The sequence below is a fragment of the Pantherophis guttatus genome, chromosome 3, assembly GCF_059756535.1.
Source record: "Pantherophis guttatus breed Tessera chromosome 3, ASM5975653v1, whole genome shotgun sequence".
Classification (NCBI taxonomy): Eukaryota; Metazoa; Chordata; class Lepidosauria; order Squamata; family Colubridae; genus Pantherophis; species Pantherophis guttatus.
In genome coordinates, this window is record NC_142065.1 from 100,553,354 (window position 1) to 100,576,798 (window position 23,445).

General features: G+C 36.6%; 1 protein-coding gene across 3 annotated transcripts in view; it reads right to left on the reverse strand.

The window, feature by feature from the left end:
- HMCN1 (hemicentin 1) overlaps positions 1-23,445 on the reverse strand; it is a 226,242-nt gene that overhangs the window by 189,132 nt on the left and 13,665 nt on the right. For all 3 annotated transcript variants that reach the window (XM_034409613.2, XM_034409614.2, XM_034409612.2), the window contains exons 2-4: positions 8,888-8,958; positions 2,038-2,196; positions 446-568 (exon numbers count right to left, since the gene is read on the reverse strand). In XM_034409613.2, the coding sequence (XP_034265504.2) occupies positions 446-568; positions 2,038-2,196; positions 8,888-8,958 (353 nt within the window). The remainder of the gene's footprint in view (positions 1-445; positions 569-2,037; positions 2,197-8,887; positions 8,959-23,445) is intronic.

Genomic DNA, 23,445 nt, shown 5'->3' on the forward strand with positions numbered 1-23,445 from the left:
TCCTTGCTTATTTAATGTTGGTAAATTCTACTGCAAGCTGATTTGATTTGCACCTCCCAAATCCATATGCAAATGAAAAGGGAATTATTCTCTTGAATTTGCATAGCTTTGAACATTTTGAAGGAACTCTCAAACATATCAAACATGCTTCTAAAATATGCATTTTAAAATGTGTATTTAAAATTGGTATTTAAATACTTCACCCTTTGAGATTTTCATACACATGCAGAAACAGAATAGAACAGATTTACAAGTAAATAAATAAATATAACATCCTGGATTTATTTAGTTTTATCTCCAAGCCTAATTAATTCACAAATTGTCTCCCTCCCTCCCTCCCTCGCTTATACACACAAACAAAATTCAGGAAATTAAATATTTATCCCATATTCCACTTTAAAAAACACAATTAGATCATCATCCTCAAGACAAGCTCCCATCATACCTCATTAACTTGCTTTTTATCCAAGTGAAAAACTTGACCAGAACTAGTTGAAGCAATCTCTTCATAGACTTTGTAACCAATATGTGCTCTATCATCACAGTCCCCGGTTAGAACAAATACAACCTGAATGGGTTTTTTTTTAAAAAAAAAAAAGATCGTTATTTAAATAGTCTTCATTTGAAAATGAATAAGAAAATTAGATCATCAGAAATCAGTTAGCTGAAGAAAACCATGCACTATAACATTAAAAAGATAAATACATTTATTTTCAAAACAATTAAGCCATACATTTTATAACAATGAAAAATGGCAGTCTGCTTTAATTAAATATGTCAAATGTTAAACATTAATGTTAAATATTATGTAATTTCACATTTTAATTAGTTTTATTTATTTAGATGTTTATTTATTTATTTATTTATTATTTATTTATTTAATTTATATGCCACGTATCTTGCCTAGACAAATTTTTGCTTTCATTTTACTTTGTTTAACTAAATAACTGCTGGAATTACCAGGCTAAAGGTCTATTTGAATAAAGAGGTAATAAGTTGCAGCTAGAGTCTCTTGCTTTCTAATGTTTTTTCTCCTCTCAAGCTGCATGATCCAAGTTATATTTTGTAGTCTGAATTGCAGCTGGACTTCCAACCCTGATCAATAACACCAGAACAGCAGCAGTTGCCGGACAACTCAAAGGATTTAGTTTTTTGGTTCATCATTCCGGAAACTCCAAGAAATTACTACACACATACATACACACACACACACACACATACAAAAATCACTTGCAAGTAAACAATAGAATGTGGAATGTCCTGAATCCACCTGTGTATTTCCAAAGGATATTCCATTAAATTCGGTGCCATATCAACTTTTCCATCCTCTCCTACACCCCATGGTTGAGCATGCTTAGTCTTCGCTGGATTGTTTTGGAGTTTCCCCCATCCAATTTTAATTTTAATTTCTTCCAGACTTATGGTGTGCCAAGATGTGGCTACTTTCCCTCTTGGCACAGATGAGGGTATTTTCGCTACATAAATTTGATAAATAAGCAGCAAAACTAGCAGAAGTAATAAATCAATAGCTTTACAGGGGGAAAGCAAATATGTTCCTTCATCTCATGAATGGAACCATAGAAAGTGGTAACATAGAAATTGTAAGATGCAGAAGATGTGGTAGAAAAGCATAGATTAATATTGTTTGAGCCTCGTTATTATTCATTCTAATTAGCTATATCATTGATTTACCTCACAATTGAGGATAGATATATTAGACAGAAATCTCCACTGAATGAATGAATGAATGAATGAATGAATGAATGAATGAATGAATGAATATGCTTTATGTCACTTCAATCATTCTGCCTTTAAACAGCTCACAACAAAGGTATAGCTAAGGTATAATAAACATAATATTCATACAATAACAAAATCATCCTCATATGCTAAGATTCATTTCTGAATAGAAGAGCATAGCACTGTCTACCTTTTGCACAGAACACACATATTATAGAACACATTCTATAAGCACATTCTATACACATTTTAAAGCAATGTGTTTTGGAACAGGCAGTATTATAAGAGGTTTCATACCTGGGACTGCTTTTGCTGAATCAGCTGCAAGACCTCATGAGTCAGTTTATAATCTTTGGACCGTGCATCAGTAAATACATAGATAAATGAACCAGGAAGAGAAATTTCTAGAGCAATTTTGATGGCTCCAATGCTCATCTCTGGACAGTCACCACCTCCCTATGAGGGAAATGAACAAAGAGACAGATTAACAGATTAACAAAGTTGGAAGGGACCTTGTAGGTCATCTAGTCCAACCTCCCACTCAAGCAGGAGACCCTACACCATTTCTGACAGATGGCAGTCCAGTCTCTTCTTGAAATCCTAAATCAAAATCAGTCTGAAAAAATAAAAAAAAAGTTACAAAAATTCCACATTCACCAAGCCTACTGCATATCATGGGTGTAGGATTTTAAGCGGGGAAACCCCAATTGTTTAAGGCAGGTTTTCCAGGTTCTCACTTCACATCAAATCTACACCAAATCACAAAGATGCTGGCTTAGAACAATGCATGTCTGAGACAGAAAGTTTTATTTGTAAAATTTACATTATCCTAAAATAAGTTAACTGAACAAAACTACTGCTAAACTTTCTCACCCACTTGTCCTGAAAAGTTTCTGTAGAAGTCAATCTACGAGATCACCTTCTGCCACCGATAGCCTCCCACCGGCCAATACGCTCCCACAGAGAGGGACTCCTCAGGGTGCCGTCAGCCAAACAATGTCGACTGGCGACACCCAGGGGGAGAGCCTTCTCTGTGGGGCACCTGCCCTCTGGAATGAACTGCCCCCGGAGATTCGCAGGATCCCCGACCTACGCACCTTCCGCCGTGCCCTTAAGACCCTTTTGTTTAAACAGGCCGGGCTGGCTTAGAAAATGAATTTTAATTGGGTGTCTGTAGTTTTTTAATATAAGGTTTTTAATATAAGGGCCAAAGTTTAATATATTTTAATTGTTTTTAAATTTTATGGGTATATGTTTGTTTTAATATGGCTGTACACCGCCCCGAGTCCTTCGGGAGAAGGGCAGTATAAAAATTAAATAAATAAATAAATAAAATCTGCCTTCTAAAAAGATGTCAGATGAAGCATGAGGAGAAGCTGTTGAAGAATTGCCTTTACATTACATGGGGGTCCTCCCAGTTTCATTTAATTTTTCTTTCCATCGGTGTATCCAATTCAGTAGAACTAACAGGAAAATAAATGGGAAGGGGCACTGTTTTCTAACAAAGGGGGAAGAAGGCTCCATAATTATAATTATGGAAACAAATCTGGATCTACTTTCTAATGTTTGCAATCCTGATAAAATGATATTCATACTTGTGTTTAAACCTATACGTTGTTAATTCCTCAGTTATCCAACATTTGAACATAGATGTTGCACATACACTTTTTAAGATATTGTAGTCTAGTTCGAAATATCCCCCCCCACCCACCTTCAGAATTGAGTTACTGCTACCAAGGATATGGTATAAAAATATGATTATCAAGTTCCTATTTATTTATTAATACATTTCATATTTTACTATAGTTTACACAACAAGATTTTTAGATAGTTCTAAAGCTGTCGATGTAACAGTATTTTTGCAAGTTACTACTACACTCTATTTTCTAGTTTTAATTGCTTTCAAAACTAGCCTATCTGGAAGATCAACTGAAGGAAGCACAACTAAGAAATCAATAAAAACTGCTCATTAGCGAAATTTAATATATGACAACTTGATTCATTACTCTGTTTGGAAGCACCAATACTTCAAAATATGACTTCTGATTTTCCAATAGAAAGACAAGACAAGCCCCAAAAAAACAACTAGCAGCTAGAATGAACATGGTGGAAGAATGTTTTAAAAGGAAATGTTTTTTTGATTCATGTGAACTGGCAATGGTTTTCTGTCTTTGGGGAAAAATTAATATAAGCCCTATTATTTTTTCCTGCTGCTATAAGAAAACATTGCTTTGATAAATTACCATATTATCTTGACTATCAATGTTGTTTATGTTATATTTTATTCCTAAAAAGCCTCATCTTTGTAAGCCTTTTTTTTGGTTTGTCCTGTGATTCCCATTTTAGAAACAAAATGATTAACAATACCAGTCGATTTTTCATGTACACCGCTTAAACACACAATTCAAAAAGAAATCTTCTAAGTTAAAATTTGGCAAGCTAAATATTCAATCTGATATTTACCAGATGTTCTGTCTTCAGTTCCAATTAGTCACATCCAACAAGGCCAACAGCAAAGTATAAAAGATTGCTTTACCTTTAGATCTCCCAAACTCAGCCTGGATAATCTGGGTTGATGCACAGTCATTGTTTACAACTGAGATTTGCTGCCACCATTTTTTATTTCTGCCCTTAAACATCTTTACAGAAATAAGGCCAAAAGAAGAAAAATATCTTCTCCTTTCATTACCTGGGTAACTCAAGGACATCTTCAACTTGAATTCATTTGTCATTCTGGAGGTGTTGAGGCCTTCTAAGGCATGCTACCAGATTACAATCCTCAGGTACAGCTGGCAACCTAAATTTCCAAAAGTGTTTGAAAATTAGGCTTTACTCCCAGGCCTTGGAGCAGAGTAATACAGTTGCCTCAGCCACTGTAGCCTGCTTTTTTTTTTCGATTTGCCTCTCTGGATGTCTATTGTCCATTTCCTAATATTTTTTATTGTTCCATTTCTTTTTAATGTAAGGTTCCCAAAATAATTTGGAGACTAGCAGCCTCTACATTAATTAAATAAATAAAACAAAACCTAACATAGGCATGAAAAAGTACCTTTTTCAAACAGCATTTAAATATATATAAAGAAATATCACAACAAGGAAAAACCACAGATAAAGATTAAGCTTAAAGAAAACTGGGATTCAGAAGAGGAAATGTGAAAAGGGGACCAATAGGTAGGCTCATCCAATATCACAAAAACCCAGAAAAATGTTAGCTTGAGGGAAACCAAAGTGAGTTGAGCAAATGCAAAATTAAAACTCTACAACTATTCTTCCTAGACCAAGGGTGAGCAATTCATTTTCCCAATAGGCCACATGACAAACTGGGATTGTTGTGGAGAGCCAAACCAATAGAAGTGTGAAGATGTGTAGGTATACACACACATACACACACACATACACATACATTGGGGGAAAAAATAGTCACATTCAAAATAAAAGCAATCCATGCAGGCCAAATAGTGACAAGCAAAGAGCTGTATGCGGCCCAGGAGCCATAAAATGCCCAGGTCTGGTTTAGATACTCATTACTATTAGAAATCCATTAGAAGTTACTATTACAAGTAAGATTTCTTTCCATGTCCTAAATTATTTGACTTCATTTGAAGGATAAGGAGTTTACTGTAGCTCTTCTTTTTGTCTTCAGACACACTGTTCACAGAGAAAATGAAAAAGGACCAATTTTTCCTGGAAAACTCACTGATTATAATGTCTTGATAAGATCACACTTGGAATATTGCATCCAGTTTTGGTTGGCACAATATAAAAAAGCTGTTGAGACTCTAGAAAGAGTGCAGAGAAGAGTAACAAAGATGATTAGGAGACTGGAAGCTAAAACCTATGAAGCACAATTCCAGGAATTGGGGATGTCTAGTTTAATGAAAAGAAGGACTAGGAGTGATATGATAGCAGTGTTCCAATATCTTTGAAACAGCCAGAAAGAAGAAGGGGGTGTCAACCTATTCTCTAAAGCATCTGAAGGCATAAGAAGCAGCAATGCAAACTCATCAAGGAGAAATCCAACCTAGAACTAAGGAGAAAGTTCCTGACTGTTAGAACAATTAATCAGTGGAACAACTTGCTTCCAGAAATTGTTGATACTCCAACACTGGAAGTTTTTAAAAAGAGATTGGACGACCATTTGTCTGGAATGATATAAATGTTCTTGCTTTGGTGGGGTGGGATTGGACTAGACGATCTCCTAGGTCCCTTCCAATTCTGTTATTGTGTTATTAAATTTGTGGAAATTCTTGTTCAGGAATTTAGCCAACCTCCTTAATCTTACTGCACTAGATGTAAGCAAGGATTAATTAACAAGTCACTTGTTGCTCCATTCTGATCTAGTGAGATTCTCTAGTCTAGAAGCTTGCTTTTTTATAAATGCAATACACCAGTTAAATACATGACTCACATATTCAATCCCATGATGGGTTTATGAACAGGACAGACAGAAAATGTTACAAAGAGAAGAGGCAGGAATGCAGGATTCCCGCAAAATAACTTTAAAATAGGTTTGGCAATGACAACTAGCTGTGATTCTTAAATGAATCTTCCATATAATGTTCCTATAGGTGAATGGCAAAAAAAATTGCCTATAGTACCATATATATAGTCTCATCATGTGCTTTCAGGAGCTATGGTTAGAATAATAATTTTTTTCATCTAACTCCAAAAAAGTTAGTTAGTTAGTTTAGTTTATTTGATTTGTAATTCCAATGGTGCCACTTACTTTCTTAATGGGGTGATTTCTTAGTCCACAGCAAAGGAATTGAATTTAGAAGTGCATTCCAGAAATTTAAGACAATCATTTACCTTGACTGATTTTGTTTAACTTTTCCCTTTCTTGTTCAGTGTTCCAAAATGCAGAATCTTCATATTAGGATGTCAGAATGCACAAAAATGGATACTATATCTTTGGCTTACCCAGTATAGCGTATCTCAGTACAATAATAGCTTCAATGCAGGTTCTCTGCCTTACTTCCTCAAAATTCAAAATTCATCTTGAATTTTGATTATGGGAGAGGAACTCCAATACATCAAGAAAGGACCAGATTGTGATTGTATAAAATTGATTTAACTCAGAGTTGGAGTGTTGAGATACCAGAGTTTTCTGGTCTTGGTTCTACATTTGCAAATTCAATCAATATATTCAATGCTCCTAAGATACAACCCAAAGGTGCCAGACTGGAGAAGGATAGGATTATTAATATGCCCATTGGGAATATACTTTAAACTAGCTTCCTTGTGTTTAACAATTTTCAACCACAGCAATTATATTGTTTCTGTTTCTTTTATCTTTATTTTTGCCAGGAATATATAGGACATATCCTGAAATAACCCCACTCAATTGGGCTGTTGTATTTGATCACCACAACTCCTACAGTGAACATTATTTGAAAACCTCCTTTGGAAAAAAAAATGTTCCACTACTTCAGTACATTATTCATTTGATATTAAATTATGACACTAATTCTTTGCTCTCCTAACTAATGAAAAACATACATTTTCCCTTCCCTGCAGCATAAATATGTCTCATTGCTGTGAAGTTATAATGATGCCTTTTTCTTTTATTAAGTCACATTTTGCTTTTGTTCTCCTTCCCATACCGCAGTGTGCATGTATCTTGGGCACGTAAGATGTCCTTCCAGAACCACATGAACAACTATTTTAGCAAACAATTTCCTATGTTTAATCTTTCATTTTACAAATTATGATATTTTAAGTGATGGATCAATTGGTACAATCCAGAAGATTCCAAAGAAAGAAGAAGCAAAATTATTTGCATTATCTGTGGAACCTTCAGCCTTTGGATCAGTGGTGGGTTTCCACGGTTCGCCCCATTTCGGGAGAAGTAGTGGTGGCGAGAGGCTCCACCCACCCACCCAGACGTCATCAAAAATGCTCTGCACATGCGCAGAAGCGCTGTGCGCTCGTAAAGCAAGTAAGCATACCCACACACTAATGATAGTGAACCAGTAGCCCCAGGATTTGAAACCCACTACTGCTTTGGATGCGGCCCCACATCTCAGTCCTTCGTTGTAGCAACTCGTATTAAAACAATCAAAGAGGTTGAGGGCAGAAAGCAGTGAAGCATGCTTTATAATAGAGTTCTCCAAACTTGGAAACTAAGATTTCTGGATTTCAATTCCCAGAATTCCCCAGCCAGATGGCAGACTGAGGAATTCTGGGAGTTGAAGTCCACAAGTTTTAAAATTGCCAAGTTTGGAGACCCCTTGTTTAGAATGCCCTTTCCTAACTTCTATGTCGCAGGGATTATAAAACCCACTAGAATTCTAAAGGTTGGGGAAGGCTACTTCAGAGATCAGCTGGTGGAGGGCAATAAACATTTTTTTCTTTTGCCTCTCTTTAACTTGGCTTTCAAGTTAATGAAAGCCATGTAGAGACTAATAGGTACCTAAGACTTGTTTCCTACCCATTACTTTGTGCGGAGGAAATTTGATTAAGTCCAGCTTCGCCTTCCACCACATAAATAACCCATCCATTAATTGATTTATTCTGTGCATAGTAGAAGGAAGAAGAGTCTCCTTCTCCCCATCCAATATCACCTTGCACAATGCTATTTATTCTAACTGCAAACATGATTCTTTAAGCGTTCAGAGCATTCATAGTTTCAGTAATGGTTATAACTCATACAATCTCTTTGGATTGTATGACATGAGATTTAAACCAACTCCTCTCAACTCAAGTCTTCCCTAACATCATGTATCGTACTTTAGACATGTTAGACTTCAATCCCCATCACCCGCAGTCAGCATCCAGGTAGATCCAGTTAAGTGAGGTTATCTTTACCTTCATTCTGCAGATCTATCTAGCTCAATGGATGTTTTGTTTCAGAATCTACTCCCAAAATTGAGGCGCATGGATCTTTCCAACCAGCCACAATATATAAATTAACCCAGATAATTAGGTAACTTCCTATGCTATGCTAGAGAAAAATAATAAAATGGAGAATGTTACTGCAAGCAGCTTTACAATTAAGGAATTAAATTTCCCTTATGTTTAGCTTGATACGTGCATGAGTTCTTCTTCTAATACAATGAAGCTTATACAATTATCCTCCCCTGCAGGCTGATAGAGGACAGTCTGATATTTCACTCCCTCTGTGAAATTAAAGAAGTAGTCCACTCACCTGAACATATAGTTCTCTGAGCTCATATTGAAATTTCTTAGGATCTGTGGTAATGGTTACAGGACCTATTTCTGAAAGGAAAACAAGGAATTCAAGGGAAAGTTCAAAGAGGCTTAACAGCTGCAAAATCACACACACACACACACACACACACACACACACACACACTATGCATACTCTTTATTATGGTAAGTGACCAGTGCAAAACTTTATATATTATATGTATATATAAGATAAAAAGTTATAGTCTCCGAATTATAAAACCCATTGAGCTGATTTAGTGAACTAATCCTACGATATCTATTCTCTGTAAAATTTATCTACTTTACTGTTTGTTAATTCTTGCTTAGGCGCATGTGCCTATAAGTAAGAAAAAGTAAACTGAGAAGTAAATAATTTTATATACAATACTGAATTGGGATAAAATATAGAATTTTCCCTTCTGAATCACATAAATGCTATAATGTCAGATTGCTTCTTCATGAAATTTGGTCTTGATTGGGCAATTCTACAAGAACAATTCCCCAACTGTGAGAAAATATGTACAAAGAGTACAACTGTGTTTTTTTCACATTCTTTTATTTTACAATGCCAAATTCTCAAAAAGCAAAATACCATTCCCTAAATATCATTTCTTTTATTTATAAGTAACATCAGCTATCAAATCATGATTATCTAATAAATAATGGGCAAAGATCTCATCAAGTCAAGTGTTCTGAAAAAGTGTGAAGCTAAATAAGGATCAGTAGGACATCTGCTAACTCAGACAAACAAATATTGATAGTAATTGAATTTAGACAAAAGGAACCTAATTATTTCAAAAGAAGTACTGTATGTGCATTTTGTTGTTTTTGAAAGCCCTCTAGATACTGTGAAACACCATTAGCCTTAGTCATTATGGTCAGGAAAGAAGAATAATGAAAAATGAAGTTCAACAACAACATCTGGAGAACTACAAGATTGTGTTAGAGTACAGTGTAAGGATACAGGATTTCTGTACCATTGTGTAACAACATAATTTAAGCATAACCTAAGAATCTATGGTGTCCCCCCATGATTGCAATATCTACTTTGAATTATTAAATAAAATCAGCCAGAAGACTGGGTGATACAAATAATAATGCAGCTTTACCTACATTTTTATGTTCTAATGCCAATAAATGTTTAAATAAGTTTTGGGAAGTATGAGGGTAACAAAATAAACAAAAACAAAAAACCCAACCCTAACAAAAGTTTTACAAACTCAGAGGTCTTTTACTGCAGACAAGAAATGACTGATATTTATACAGAAGATCTTCCTGCTGCAGATCATAAATTTCCACATCTGCACATCAGCACCAGAGTTTAAATAATAAGCTCTTTTCTCTCACCCTTTCAAATCAACAGACTTTGGGCCATCTTGAGATGGGAATTCTCTGTTCACTCTTCACATAAAATTTTAGCCTGGCCCAAGCATTCTGAGCCCCTTGCAGATACACTTTTTTGTTCCGTTTCCATTTTGTGAGGGCTTTTACCCCAAATAGCAAGCTAACCTATTAATACCTTAGACAACAACTTAAATATGTATCTCAGACAAAATGGGGGATTTCTGTCTTTGAAATATATCCATGTTTAATTTTTTTTTTTTTTATTGGCACCAGATCTTCTGTTCTTGGAGTTGATGTCCCTCACAATTAGGTTGATTGTTCTTTCTCTTCATGTTTTCTCTTCTTATTGCATACAAACAAGGACTGATAGCTCTTAAGGGAGCAGGTTTGGTAATGAAGAATAAAGTTTGTCTCATGAATTACAAATCCTAGTTTAATTACTAAAGCAACACATTTTTGTTAAAAAGAAGCCCCTGGGCCAGAAACTCACTGTACAGAATATGTTCTTCTGTTACAACACTGCTGTTTTGTTTGGCTCCAGGAAATCTCACCAGTTTTTGACAATTAAGCTATAGAAATAGTGTAAATAGCTATAGAAATAGATTTTCATAAACATAAGAATGACATACAATTTAGCCTTATTTCTTGTTCATCATAATATGGTTGATCCTGGGGCTGAGTCCTGGGAAACTGACCAACCCCCAACACACCACTCATTCTTGGACCTAGATATTTGAATCAGATAATTCAACCACGAAATTCCTACAAAGGATGGCGGGGGAGGGGAGCAATGAAAGAGAAAGAATGAGAGAGATGGAAATACTGCTTTTGCAATAGAACATTGCTTTGACCTGCTCTGTTTAATCTCCTTATGCTTACTGTCATACACATTTTTTAAAATGCCAGTGAAAAACCAAAGAGTAGCTTGTACTAAAACATAGAATATAGCCCTTTTCATGTCTGCATTAATATTGTCCCTGGGACAGTACCATAACAGTGCTATTGAGCTAAGCAAGAAGCTAGATCTAGAATAGGCTTGCTTTTTAATGTGAAACACTTTTTAAAAAACTGACAGTGCAGACTGATTGATTGATTGATTGACCTAATAATTCGTATGGAGAATTCAAAATAATGTTGGTCAACATATCAATGTATATTTAGGCTAAAGTCACTTACCCCAGATTAAAGTTTTATTGTGCTTCCTCCTTGGCTCAAAGAAGAAGAGAAATTCAAACATAATACTTGTTTTCCCCCATCTTTTCATACATTTTTGTCTTAACTCAAAAAAAATGTGCGAAGGAGAAAAAAATAGGTACACAAGGCTTGCTGACTATAAGCACTGGGGTTAGTAACAGTAAGACTTGGAAGGGTCATCTAGTCCAACCCCCTGCTCACGCAGGAGACCTATACTAGGGATTCAAACCTCCGAACTGCGGACCTTTCTGATCGACAAACTCAGCGTCTTAGCCACTGAGCCACCTAGTGTTGGTTGTTGGACCTGAAAGCACTATACATCCCTAGCTCAAAACTTTCATTCTGTACCATTCTGTATACTGCCTACAGGATGCCTGATTTTACTACTGCCTGCACAATTCAAAAGAATACATTTAAATTCTATCAGGAACAATAGAAAAGAATTTAAAACAACAGTAATAACAAATCAGCCCTACTGTAGTTTAAAGTCAAAAGCTTCATACCAATTTATCAACCAACTCTGTGATTTGCTTGCTAAGCAAAATAAATAAATATCAAACTATCCCAATTGATTATGAGAATTTTAAAACTTTTTAAATGCTATTGGCATTATACATTATATATTCAATACATTCAATAGTTTTTTCTAACTATTATATTACTGAATATGACCTAGTCGCTATAAACTGGAAAACCACAAAACTTGAACTTAACACAACCAAGATGTTGTTTAGACTGATCCCTAAGCAACTGACCAAACACTACTACATTTCTACATAAAACTGTCTGCTGAGAGATTTGACAGGCCATAAGAATATTTCTACTTCCTACTTCAAAAATAAACTGCAAATCAACTCTTCTCTCTGATAAATAAACAGGAAATGGTCTCAATAAATAAATCTTGATGTTAGTAGACATCAAGGATTTCAATACATTTTGAAGACAATGTACCTCATCTGGACAAAGAGTTTAAAGCAATTATTCTGCTCTTTTTTTAAAAAAATCTATTGGTGTATAGTATATACGTGTTCAATTCACAAATGCTGATGAGGCAAATGTTCACAAATAATGCTTTCTTATGACAATTACAAAGCAAGGCATCAGATAATATCCAAATTAAGTGGATGGACTCTAAGAAAATAATAGTGGAACGGAACTCTTTAGTACCCATTAATGTAAGACTGTGATGGCTAACCTTTTCTGGACCAAGTGCCCAAAGCGTACATGCATGCGCCCAAACACCCCAAAATGCAATGCGCGTGTGCCTCTGCACATGCATCCACCTCCCTGCGCATGCGCCATGCCCCCCACATGCGTGCACGACCCCTCACATGCACCCCACGCATGCGCGGCAGAGACCTGAAGACCAGCTGGCTGGCGGGAGGCATTTGCACATGCGTGGTGGAGCTGAACTGGGGTGACGGCTCGCATGCCATCAGAGAGGGCGTTATGTGCCACCTCTGGCATGTGTGCCCTAGGTTCGCCATCATGGATGTAAGGGAATATTGAGTCAATTGAACAATAAAAAAGGAAAGCTACAGCAAACTCTAGAGAATTATGATACCAATTCTTCATATCAAATTCATATGGAGGACAAAAGTAGAAAGTGGGAAAGAAAATATCAAACTGCCGATTAATAATTCATTGAATTTGCATGCTTTCTGACTCCCAACAACTCTGTAGGACTTACAAATCTTATTGTACAAATCCCCAGTTGCTGGAGAGCAGTAAAGTAGGATTCCAGATTCAGATAACAAGCTAGGCAGCTGATTCCAATTTATCTAGCTAATCTCCCAAATGGGAGAAGCTAAGGCAGCAGATCATATCTTGCTCATAATGTTCCTCAATTTTGATGAAATTTTTAATGCTGTATGACCAAGATATGAAGCATAAAATTGCATTTAAATCTCCATTTGATGAATGGATTCATCACAAACTGAGTCCATCCACAGCATATGATATTTCAAAGTAGAAATTTTCCACTGAAATATCCTACACATTCAACATGCAGACAAAAAGATCTAACTATTTAGGTCAATCAACAATAAATACATTTATTCACATTTAATAGAGGCAGTATGATGTGGGTCCATTGGAAAAAAAATAAAAAATGCTGAACTGCAGTCTTGCGGTTCATGAGATGATTTATTTCCAAGAGACTATGGGATTGTTCCTATTTTTTTCCTCCAGGGTTACAAGATCTTCTGTCCTCAAATGGGGAAATCTGATGTCAGAAACCCTCTTTTGAGGCTGCCCATGCCAAGAATCAAGCAGCAAGAAAAGGAGACATGGACGGGTTTTGGGAGGGAGTCATGCCAGAGGAACAATGATTCTGATGGATTCTAAATTCTCTTGACTCCCTAATATGCCCACAAACTAGTCTGAGATCTACATCAGTTTTGGAAGTTTTCCCTCCTGTTAGTTTCCAGGGAGCAGAAACAGCACAGCAAACATGGTGACTCCTTCATTTCCACCAAGAGTGCTGGGTATCTTAGAATCAAAGGTTTTGGAACACTTCAGAAGAAAAGGTAGAAATGTGTTGCCCAAGGGAGAAAGAAAGATCTGCTTGATAGATGGCAGCCTAGCTGAAACTTGCTTTGAAGAAATGGAGATACACCAAAACATTTTGTTCTTGGTGGTTTCTGAGCTGGGTTGATGGTGTTACCTACTTTGATAGTGAAACATCTGCAAGAAAACCATCAAGCTCAGAGAGCGCCAAGGTAGTAGGTACTTTCATTTCTCACTTATATAAAAAACAACGTCTATATTAATTTCCATATTTATTGCTCACTTGCATCAAATGTAAGCATTTTTTGACAATGCCCACCATGTTCCATAACAGATCCTTTCAAGAAAACTTGATTTTACATTTCTTGGAGACAGGAAATAGCCCCTCTGTGTCCAATCAGGTCTCAATAATATAGGCCAAGTCAGCCTTCTCATCCACAGGAGGCCTTACTACAGAATGACTTAGCTTTCAATAACAATAGATGAAACTCATGGACACTGAAGCTTCAATGACCATGCCAAAGGCAAATCACAGGGCCTGGAAAATGGCATTAGTACTAAACACCAAGGCCACTTTCCCCAAGAATGGCCCATTGCCTCTCACCATACCACCCCATGCCCATCACCACCTTACTATTCCTAACTCTCTCTCTCCCCACCCCACTTCCAAGACCTATCATTCCAATATTTCACTTTTCCTACCCCACAACCAAACAACCTAGTTGAAGTAACTATCTAGTCCTGATACCCTGATGCTTCTGCACAGCACTCCACACCACAGATGGGTTACAGCAGGTTCTGACCAGTTCTGGAGAACCGGTAGCGGAAACTTTGAGTAGTTAGGAGAACCGGTAAATACCACCTCTGACTGGCCCTGCCCCCATCTATTCTCTGCCTCCTGACTCTTAGCTGATTGGGAGGAAATGGGGATTTTGCAGTATTCTTCCCCTGGAGTGGGGAGGAATGGAGATTTTACAGTATCCTTCCCCTGGAGTGGGGTGGGAATGGAGATTTTACAGTATCCTTCCCCTGCCACCCCCACCAAGCCATGCCCACCAAGCCATGCCACGCCCACCAAGCCATGCCCACAGAACCGATAGTACAAATTTTTGAAACTCACCACTGCTTCATACCCAATATCTAGCCAGTCTCACTACTCCAACTAGCTACCCTCATGCCCCATTTGTCATCCACAAAATAACAACCAGAAGATGGAACTTGCTAATTATCATTGCTTCCCATTTCACCTCCTATCTTTTTCTCTATCTGTGATCTATCAGCCAGGATATTTTTTGGACCCGGATTTAGTGTTCTTTCAGAAGAACACTAAACCCAGGTGCATAAGTAGCCTGAGATACAGATCACACAATCAGAGGTGGGAATTTACTGCATAGAGGCCTGACTTGCACATTGTAATTCTCTTAATCTGGCAGGTAGTTAAAGCACTATACCACACCAACCTCACCCAATGTTAAGGAAAATAACCAGTAGTTGTCTTTCTAATTAGAGAGGGCTGTAAAGCACTCTGAAGTGGTATATACATCTAAGTGCTATTGCTATTGCTAATGGCAGGAGGCAGGGGAAACAAAGCTGGAGAATCAACCAATAACTATCATTATCTTGGCATATAGTAGGTGTGTCACAAAAGCACCCTTCTTCAGCTTTACTCCTCTTGTTGAAAAGAAAGCAGCAATGTGAGAAACGCAGTTTATGCTGGCCTACTTTTCTACCGGCTCAAAGCTTGATAGATAATACTTTGCTATGGCTGTCTGGAAGAGCCCTTTGAGTGAACATCCTTTCCGACAGACAATATCAATCTCCCAGTAGTTGCCTGTCCTCTGCACAAAGGACACACAGCTGCTATAATCTTTTTCTCTACTCCAGTATTAAAATAATCTGATACTTGTTATTGAGGAATGTTACCAATTAGTCACATTAATCCCTAAATAAACTAACATGAGAATGTGAGAAGAATTCTCTACTCCAGCACGGTTTTCCCACAGTAGCAATCAGATGCCAATGGAAAGTTCACAAGCAGGACAGGAAAGCAATAGCACGTAATCCTTGCAGAACATCCTATTATGTCTACTCTTGCTTGATTTTTTTTTTCTAAATAAGAAAGGCCCACGCATTGCAATTTTAATTGTAATGGAATCATTTCCTCTTTCTAGTGACTTTGATTGTGTTTCCAGCACTTAGTCCAGCTCATCAATGCTGTGTTTGAGAAGTAGTGCTCTTTTCTAGAACTTAACAATGAACTCCTCAGTGTTGACTTCAATTCTTCAGATTATTTCCTTGAAAAATATCCATTCAGGCACTGATATCTGCATATCTTTTGCATCCAAGACATATGCAAATGAAGGCATGCACACTGAGCTTCATTCATTGATCTTTTCTGGCTTTTATTTAATTTTAGGCTGATTGTTGATCTTAATGTTATTAGTAAGATATTCCAAAAATGGAAATTTTAGTGAAATGTCTTCTACCTTTTTGTTCTCTATATTTGAGTATTTGTCCTTTCCCCCCCCCTAATTTTTCTGTTCATTATCTTGAGAACCCCTTTAATTTGGTGATACTGTTTTGAATCTAGTTCTATTGGTGTAAGTTTTGTACCAAGCATTCTAATATGATGTTCTTAGTTCTTCTATTTTTCTATTAATCCCATAATTTTTCTAAAGTTTACTTTCCTGAAATTATATGTGACTATATTTGCCACTAGCATAGTTTTGCTTGTATATAAATTAAACCTGAGAGCTCTGGGCTCATTGTTCACAATTGCATCAACATCTTGTATAAAGTTCTAAGAATTATTATGTTCCCTTGATGTGCCTTCCAGATTTAACCATCACAACTTACTACAGATGTGCTACAAATGAACAATTGAACAATAGCATTTTATTCCTACTGCAGTAATAGAAAAAATATAACACTACAGCTCTTCTTACAAACAGTTCTATGTGTGAAGCCTGCTCAAAGCTGATTAATGGTTAAACAGCATCAACTGACCAGGATTTCATCTTTGTACCAAGTGGTTCCAAGTCAGAAATATATCATAAACATTTCTTCCTACATAATATTACGATTATTCATATTTATGGGCTCCAACTTTCAAGCAGGGTTTGTGCTGGTTTTTAAGGAAGGCTGGAAAAAAATCTGTGTCAAAAAAATAAAATGAGTAAACCCAAAATGTATTCCAGATTATATAGTTGATCCTTCTTCCACAAACATTGCCCAAGACTTTCCGTTATATGTAGAATTGGAAAGCTGGGTAGTTTAGCTTTCATAATTCTTAAAAGCCAGGGTGAAAAGCTCTTGGTGGCGCAGCAGACTAAAGTGCTGTTAAGTAACACCAGCTGCCTGCAATTACTGCAAGTTCAAATCTCACCAGGCTCAAGGTTGACTCAGCCTTCCATCTTTTCGAGGTAGGTAAAATGAGGACCCGGATTGTGGGGGCAATAAGCTGACTTTGTATAAAAAAAGAATACCACTTAGGGGGGGCTGAAAGCCCTACTAAGCAGGTATATACAAAAGTGTGAAGGCTATTGCTTAATGCATTGTAAGCTGCCCTGAGTCTCCGGAGAAGGGCAGCATATAAATCGAACCAATAAATAAATAAATAAATAAATCAGTTCAGAAGTAGCTCCAGACCTATATTCTCACAAGTCAACTGTTTTCCAAAAAGAATGCTAATTATTTATGACTCAGCTCTGATATAGCTGACACCAAAGTTCAGCTGGTCTCCTTTTAAATGCTACTGGTCCACCGAACCTGAGGATGATCCAGTGCTTCATAGTGCATTGATTTATACCTCATTTCACTTTCTATCTCCTGGAATTCAGAATATCTCAAAGGCAAAATTGGCCTGATGGCTTTGTGATTCCCTCTCATAGGAATTGCTTGGATATATTTGCTTTGCACACATATAGAAATTGCACAATACATGGAATGAGAATTTGGACAAGTAAATTGTAAGCAGTTTTGTATGGAATGAAACTATGGGATTTACCTCTCCCTTCCCCAAAGAACTTGTATGAGCTCTGGACAGAGAACATATTTTGTTTCCCTGTTCTCAGCCCTGTGGCATTAGAAATGGTGAAAACTGTTAACAACCTATTCTCAAAGTGCTTTTGAAGGACTTGGATTGTTGAATTATGATTAAGGTACTTCCCTAAGATACATTAAGTGCACATTTATGTTATGTATGTATCATCAAATTCATACAGTCTCCTGGCACAATCCTTGAAGTCTTTTGCAAGCATCCACAAAGGAGGAGCATGAAGCACCAGATTGTTATTCACAAAACTCAGAATTTTTAATCCAAGGAAACTGCACATTCACAGCGCAACCATTAGGTTTTCCTGGCTAAAGATTCTACCTGTTAATGATTTACTATCTGATTCAGGGATTAAACCTTTTATAATCAGTGACTTTTCAATTTTCTTCCAGTTGAGCCATGAGATTAATTACAACAGGCAAACTTCTTCAGAGACCATTGGGATTTGCCCTTATAATAGGCTGTATGTATTTGCAGTCATATTCCTTTATCCCATGGTTAACTAGATCTCCTAGTTACTATTCATGGACCAAGTATGTCTTCTTAGAAGAAGATCAAAAATCTTCTTCCAGAGGGCACTAAGATTCCATGGGACAGGAACAGGAGAGTCTCAGAAAATGAAATAACCTTGGGGGGAAAGTTACTTGAAAGTAGTAGGTATGAAACTCAACGCTGAATAGCAGATGAATCAATGGTTTCTCTCGTTCTATTCTATTCTATTCTATTCTATTCTATTCTATTCTATTCTATTCTATTCTATTCTATTCTATTCTTGACTAATTTATATCTCAGACAGAATATATGATTATAAAATGCATTTCTACTAATTACACAGCTATTCTGGATTAACCAATTGCTACTGCTACAATTATGTTACAATGCCATACATTTGCCTTGGTAAGCCAAGCCTACTTAACTGTATGAAATTAGTAAACATGTATAGATTAATGTTAACCAGGTGGAGAGAAGCATTGATAAAATTTGAAGGTTTCATAAGTGGCTAAGGGCAGAAAAATGTGTTCTAAGTTAGCATCATGATAGTTTGATGTTCATTTCATCATTTGTCAGCTTCCCCAATATCCATGCTAATAGAGAATGCTTTTAAATTATTATAACAATGTAATGTAATGTAATACAGTATAATGCAATGCAATACAATACAATAATAATTTTGTCTTTCTAGCAATCCTTTTGGAATTACTTTCCGATTGTTTTACAATTGCAAGCTGACCATTTGGCAAACCAGAATATGAATTCCATTGAATACAGCAGGCTATTTTTTTATAGGACAAGGAGATAATTACTGCTGAATGCTTCACCAATAGAGAGTCAAAATTAATTCCAGCCTTCTCTTTTAAACATTCCTTATTGGTAGTATTTATGACAAGTATAGTCTCAGAGTCTCTAAAATGTGCTTATGTATCCAGCCCATATTCATTTTAGAATGTGTTCTATTTAACTGATATCTTCTGAGAATGCAGCCCTCTAGGCATAACAAAGATAATCATAAAATTCTCATAATACAATTTTAATATACAACAATATGCACAATATGCCTGTGCTCATAATCTTGCTAAAGCACCACTGTCTCGGGGCACCTTAAAACAAATTTGTAACAATTTATCTTTAGATGAAAGGCATTTCATTTTATCAGGTACAGAAAACTTTATGCTGAGTTACAGGTATATGTATATAATAATATTGGAGTGTAAAATTAGAAGAGAAAAAAATCAGAAATTAGCTGCCACAAAAATATCATTAGCTTGTATCCCATACATCTTAGTTGTTGATCTATCTAACATAGGAGTTTCGGGTGAATTTCTTGATGAATTGTAATTTATTCATCTTGTATTGCAAGCTGGTTTGTAGGGTTCCCCCCCCCTTCAAATAGAATAGACTTAAGGCCAGTGATAGATACTGGTTTGTTTGGGTTAAGTTTTATATGCTACAAACAAACCACATTTTAAACCATCTCAGTTTAATATAGTGAGTGAATCTGAGTGTCTTGAGAAATTAAAATGGTCCTCCACTGTTTTTAATATTGCCTTTTCCAATCACAGGTTGATTCTGCTGATTAATTTTTTATGCAAAATTATGAATGCAACCCGGCACAAATAAGAGGCAGTATCATAGTAAAAGATGAATAGCTGAGTTTCTGATTTATATGATTTAGATTCATCATATCATGAATGTTAATTGAAGAACAGTTGGTTCAACAAACTCAAACTTCAGGGGATCTCAAATTTGCTTGTTGGTTTAAATTACTTTAATAGCAATAACACTTAGACTTATATACCGCTCCACAGTGCTTTACAACACTGAGTGGTTTACAGAGTGAGCATATTGCCCCCAACAGACTGGATCCTCATTTTACTGACTTCGGAAAGATGGAAGACTGGACCAACTTTGAGCTGGTCAGGATCAAACTCCTGGCAGTGGGCAGAGTTAGCCTTCAATACTGCATTCTAACCAGGGGTGGGCTGCTGGGGGGTCGCAGAGGTTTGGGAGAACCTCTAGCTAAGATTCTGTGCAGTTCAGAGAACCCCCAAATCCCACTCCTGGCTGGCCCCACTCACCTCGCCCCTCCCAGGAGTCCCCACACAGCCCATTTTGGATGCAGGTAAGTGCAGGGCATGCACAGAGGCTCAGGGAGGGCAAAAAACAGGCCTACTGGAAGTTCGCAAAGGCCGGAAATGGGCCTGTTTCCAGCCCCAGAGGGCCTCTGGAGCCTGAGGAGGCCTCCCAGAGGCTTGAAGAAAGCTTCCAGAGCCCAGGAAGGCCAACTAGGCCACCCACCATGGCCATGCCCATCCAGAAACTGGGCAGAGAACCCCTTGCTAAAATTTTTGAAGCCCACCCTTGATTCTAACCAATCCACTACTTAAACATTAATGCACCTTGTTTTTTCCATCAAAGAGCTACATTATCTTCATATGTTACCACGTTGTTCTTGTTCTTGTTGTTTTGGGTTGATGTTTCAAAATCTGAAAACTGGGTCTCTGAGAGAACTTGGGAATAAGGCTGTTACCATATATGGTATATGAATCATAAAATTAATCCACAATATGTTTAATACTTTTCTTCTTGTCACATGAAATATTATAATTGAGCAGTAATGGACTCTAGATAAACTCTGGGATTATATTGAAGAGTTTGGGAATGTGGCTCTCCAAGACCAAATGTTATAGTACTTTGTTCTTTTCAACAACATTAAATCTCTGGCAGAATAATTACAGTAATTATGTATTTTCTCAGTATAGGGCTAACTACATTGCTTGCAAAAGTTCTGAAGTTCACTACTTGACCTAGCTAAAATAGTCCCTATACAGAAGAAAATTCAGATGTAGACCCATATATGAGTTATGACTGCAGAAAAAAACAATCACAACCAGCCTGACTTCCACTGAGGATCTGTGTATTGCACGAATCAGAAAGAGGGCTGAGAAAATATCTACAGGTCTCTCACATCCTGGACATAATCTATTTCAACTTCTCTCCTCAGGGCGCTGCTATAAAGCATTACATGTCAAAACAATCAGACATAAAGATAGTTCTACCACCACCAGCCCCGGTGCCATCACTCTGCCAAACACTTAATTCCCACAGCACTATCTCATTTCTCATCTTTTCTCATCTTCTCATCTTTCCTACAATCTTCTCCTATTGATTTCTTATGATTTATCACTTGTTGTTTGTAACTTATGATTAATGATTCTAACTATGGTTACGACCTATGACCTTGCTGTTTATATGTGCATTGTGAGCTTATGCACCCGAGACAAATTCCTTGTGCATCTGATCACACTTGGCCAATAAAGAATTCTATTCTATTCTATATTCTTGCACAACTAACCTCAGATATTGCTCTTCTGTAATCTTGATATTTATTTGGGGCTCCGGTAAAATCAGCAAGACTTGATTTTTAAATAAACACAAACAGAAACAAATTAAAGCTTTGCTGAGGTGAACTGGGTTATAAAACTATTATCCAGATAATAAATTGGATAATTACTATATATAAGTAACCCTTCCTGTTGCTCTCTCTCTATATATATCTATAATTCTATATATTTGGGGTTCCATTCCTATAATTTCTACATTGCAAGGACTATAACAAAATAACTTGAACAATCCCAAAATAAATGGATATAATTCCAAATCCTAATTTAGGAGCTATTCCCAATAAAGTTTGGAAGCAGACTATCCTAGCAAATGCATGTGAAACTGAGAGTAGTTACATGCCACCATTTCAGTCTAAAAACTGTATGAAGGTTTGACCCATTTAAATGTAGATTTTGGTTTCTAACTCTCTATGACTGTGGTGCCTTCCAATTTGCTTATTCTCACTGGAAAGAATGTATTTTAGTGATAGCCCAGATAAATTATGATGAAATCTTCTATTTGCAATGTTCTAACCATTAAAACATTGTAGATGGAATGTTTTAATGTAAGAAATCTGGAATATCATTAGATTAAATCCTTTCCAGTGGGAAATGAAGAATTGGAATGTACAACATTAATATTGTTCATTCAACCAGAGAATCCATGCATTCCAGAAGAATATAACATCATATGTAAAAGATACTTTTCAATCATCTTAACCTTGAAAAAATAGCATTCATTTTCTTAATGCAGGCTAGCCATTACATTGTGAAAAAGATTAAGCACTTAGTATGGAACCACATCAAAGAAGCTGGTGCACATTTGAAGTTCCGGGGCTTTATGTGTTCCTTTATCAAGTCCCAAATGATGCAGCTGTGACCAACTAAATTTCTTCCCTTAAATTAAAAGAAAGAAATTTAGGTGTCCTAGATTCCTGGACATTTTCCACTCCTACTTTGACATGAGTAGGAAAGGCAAGAAATTCTGCTCAGATCAACTTCAAGATTACTCCTGACATGTACCATGATAAATTACACATTTAATGCTACCGAATGAAATATTCTACATAGTGTGAGGTGCAAACAATGTTGTATTTCAGAGGATGGAAAGCTTTTAGGGATTGAGTATAAGTGCATGTTCTTACGCAATTTTTGAATGAAAAAGAGGCTTAATTCATTCATTGCTCTTACCCCCAAGGTGTCATTTGATAGCTCCAAAATCTGTTACATTCTAACTCATAATTTCACCAGATTTCAATACTGTCATTAAAATCTCAGTTCAGAACAAAACCTTGCTAGTTTTTCTTGTAAACGTTACTAAATTTTGTGTGTGTGTGTGTGTGTTTAGATAGATGCCATCTAAAGACACTGCAGGCACCAGATTGCCAATGCTTCTATTTTTATTAATATGAAATATCATCACATTGTATTGTGTATGAAAGCTATGGCCCTGGGTCTTTCAACTATGTTATTAAATGGCTTCTAATTCTCCTTTATCCAGAGGTTTAATGATACTTTCCTCACTTGGTAATAGCAAAGCTTTACGCTTCTACA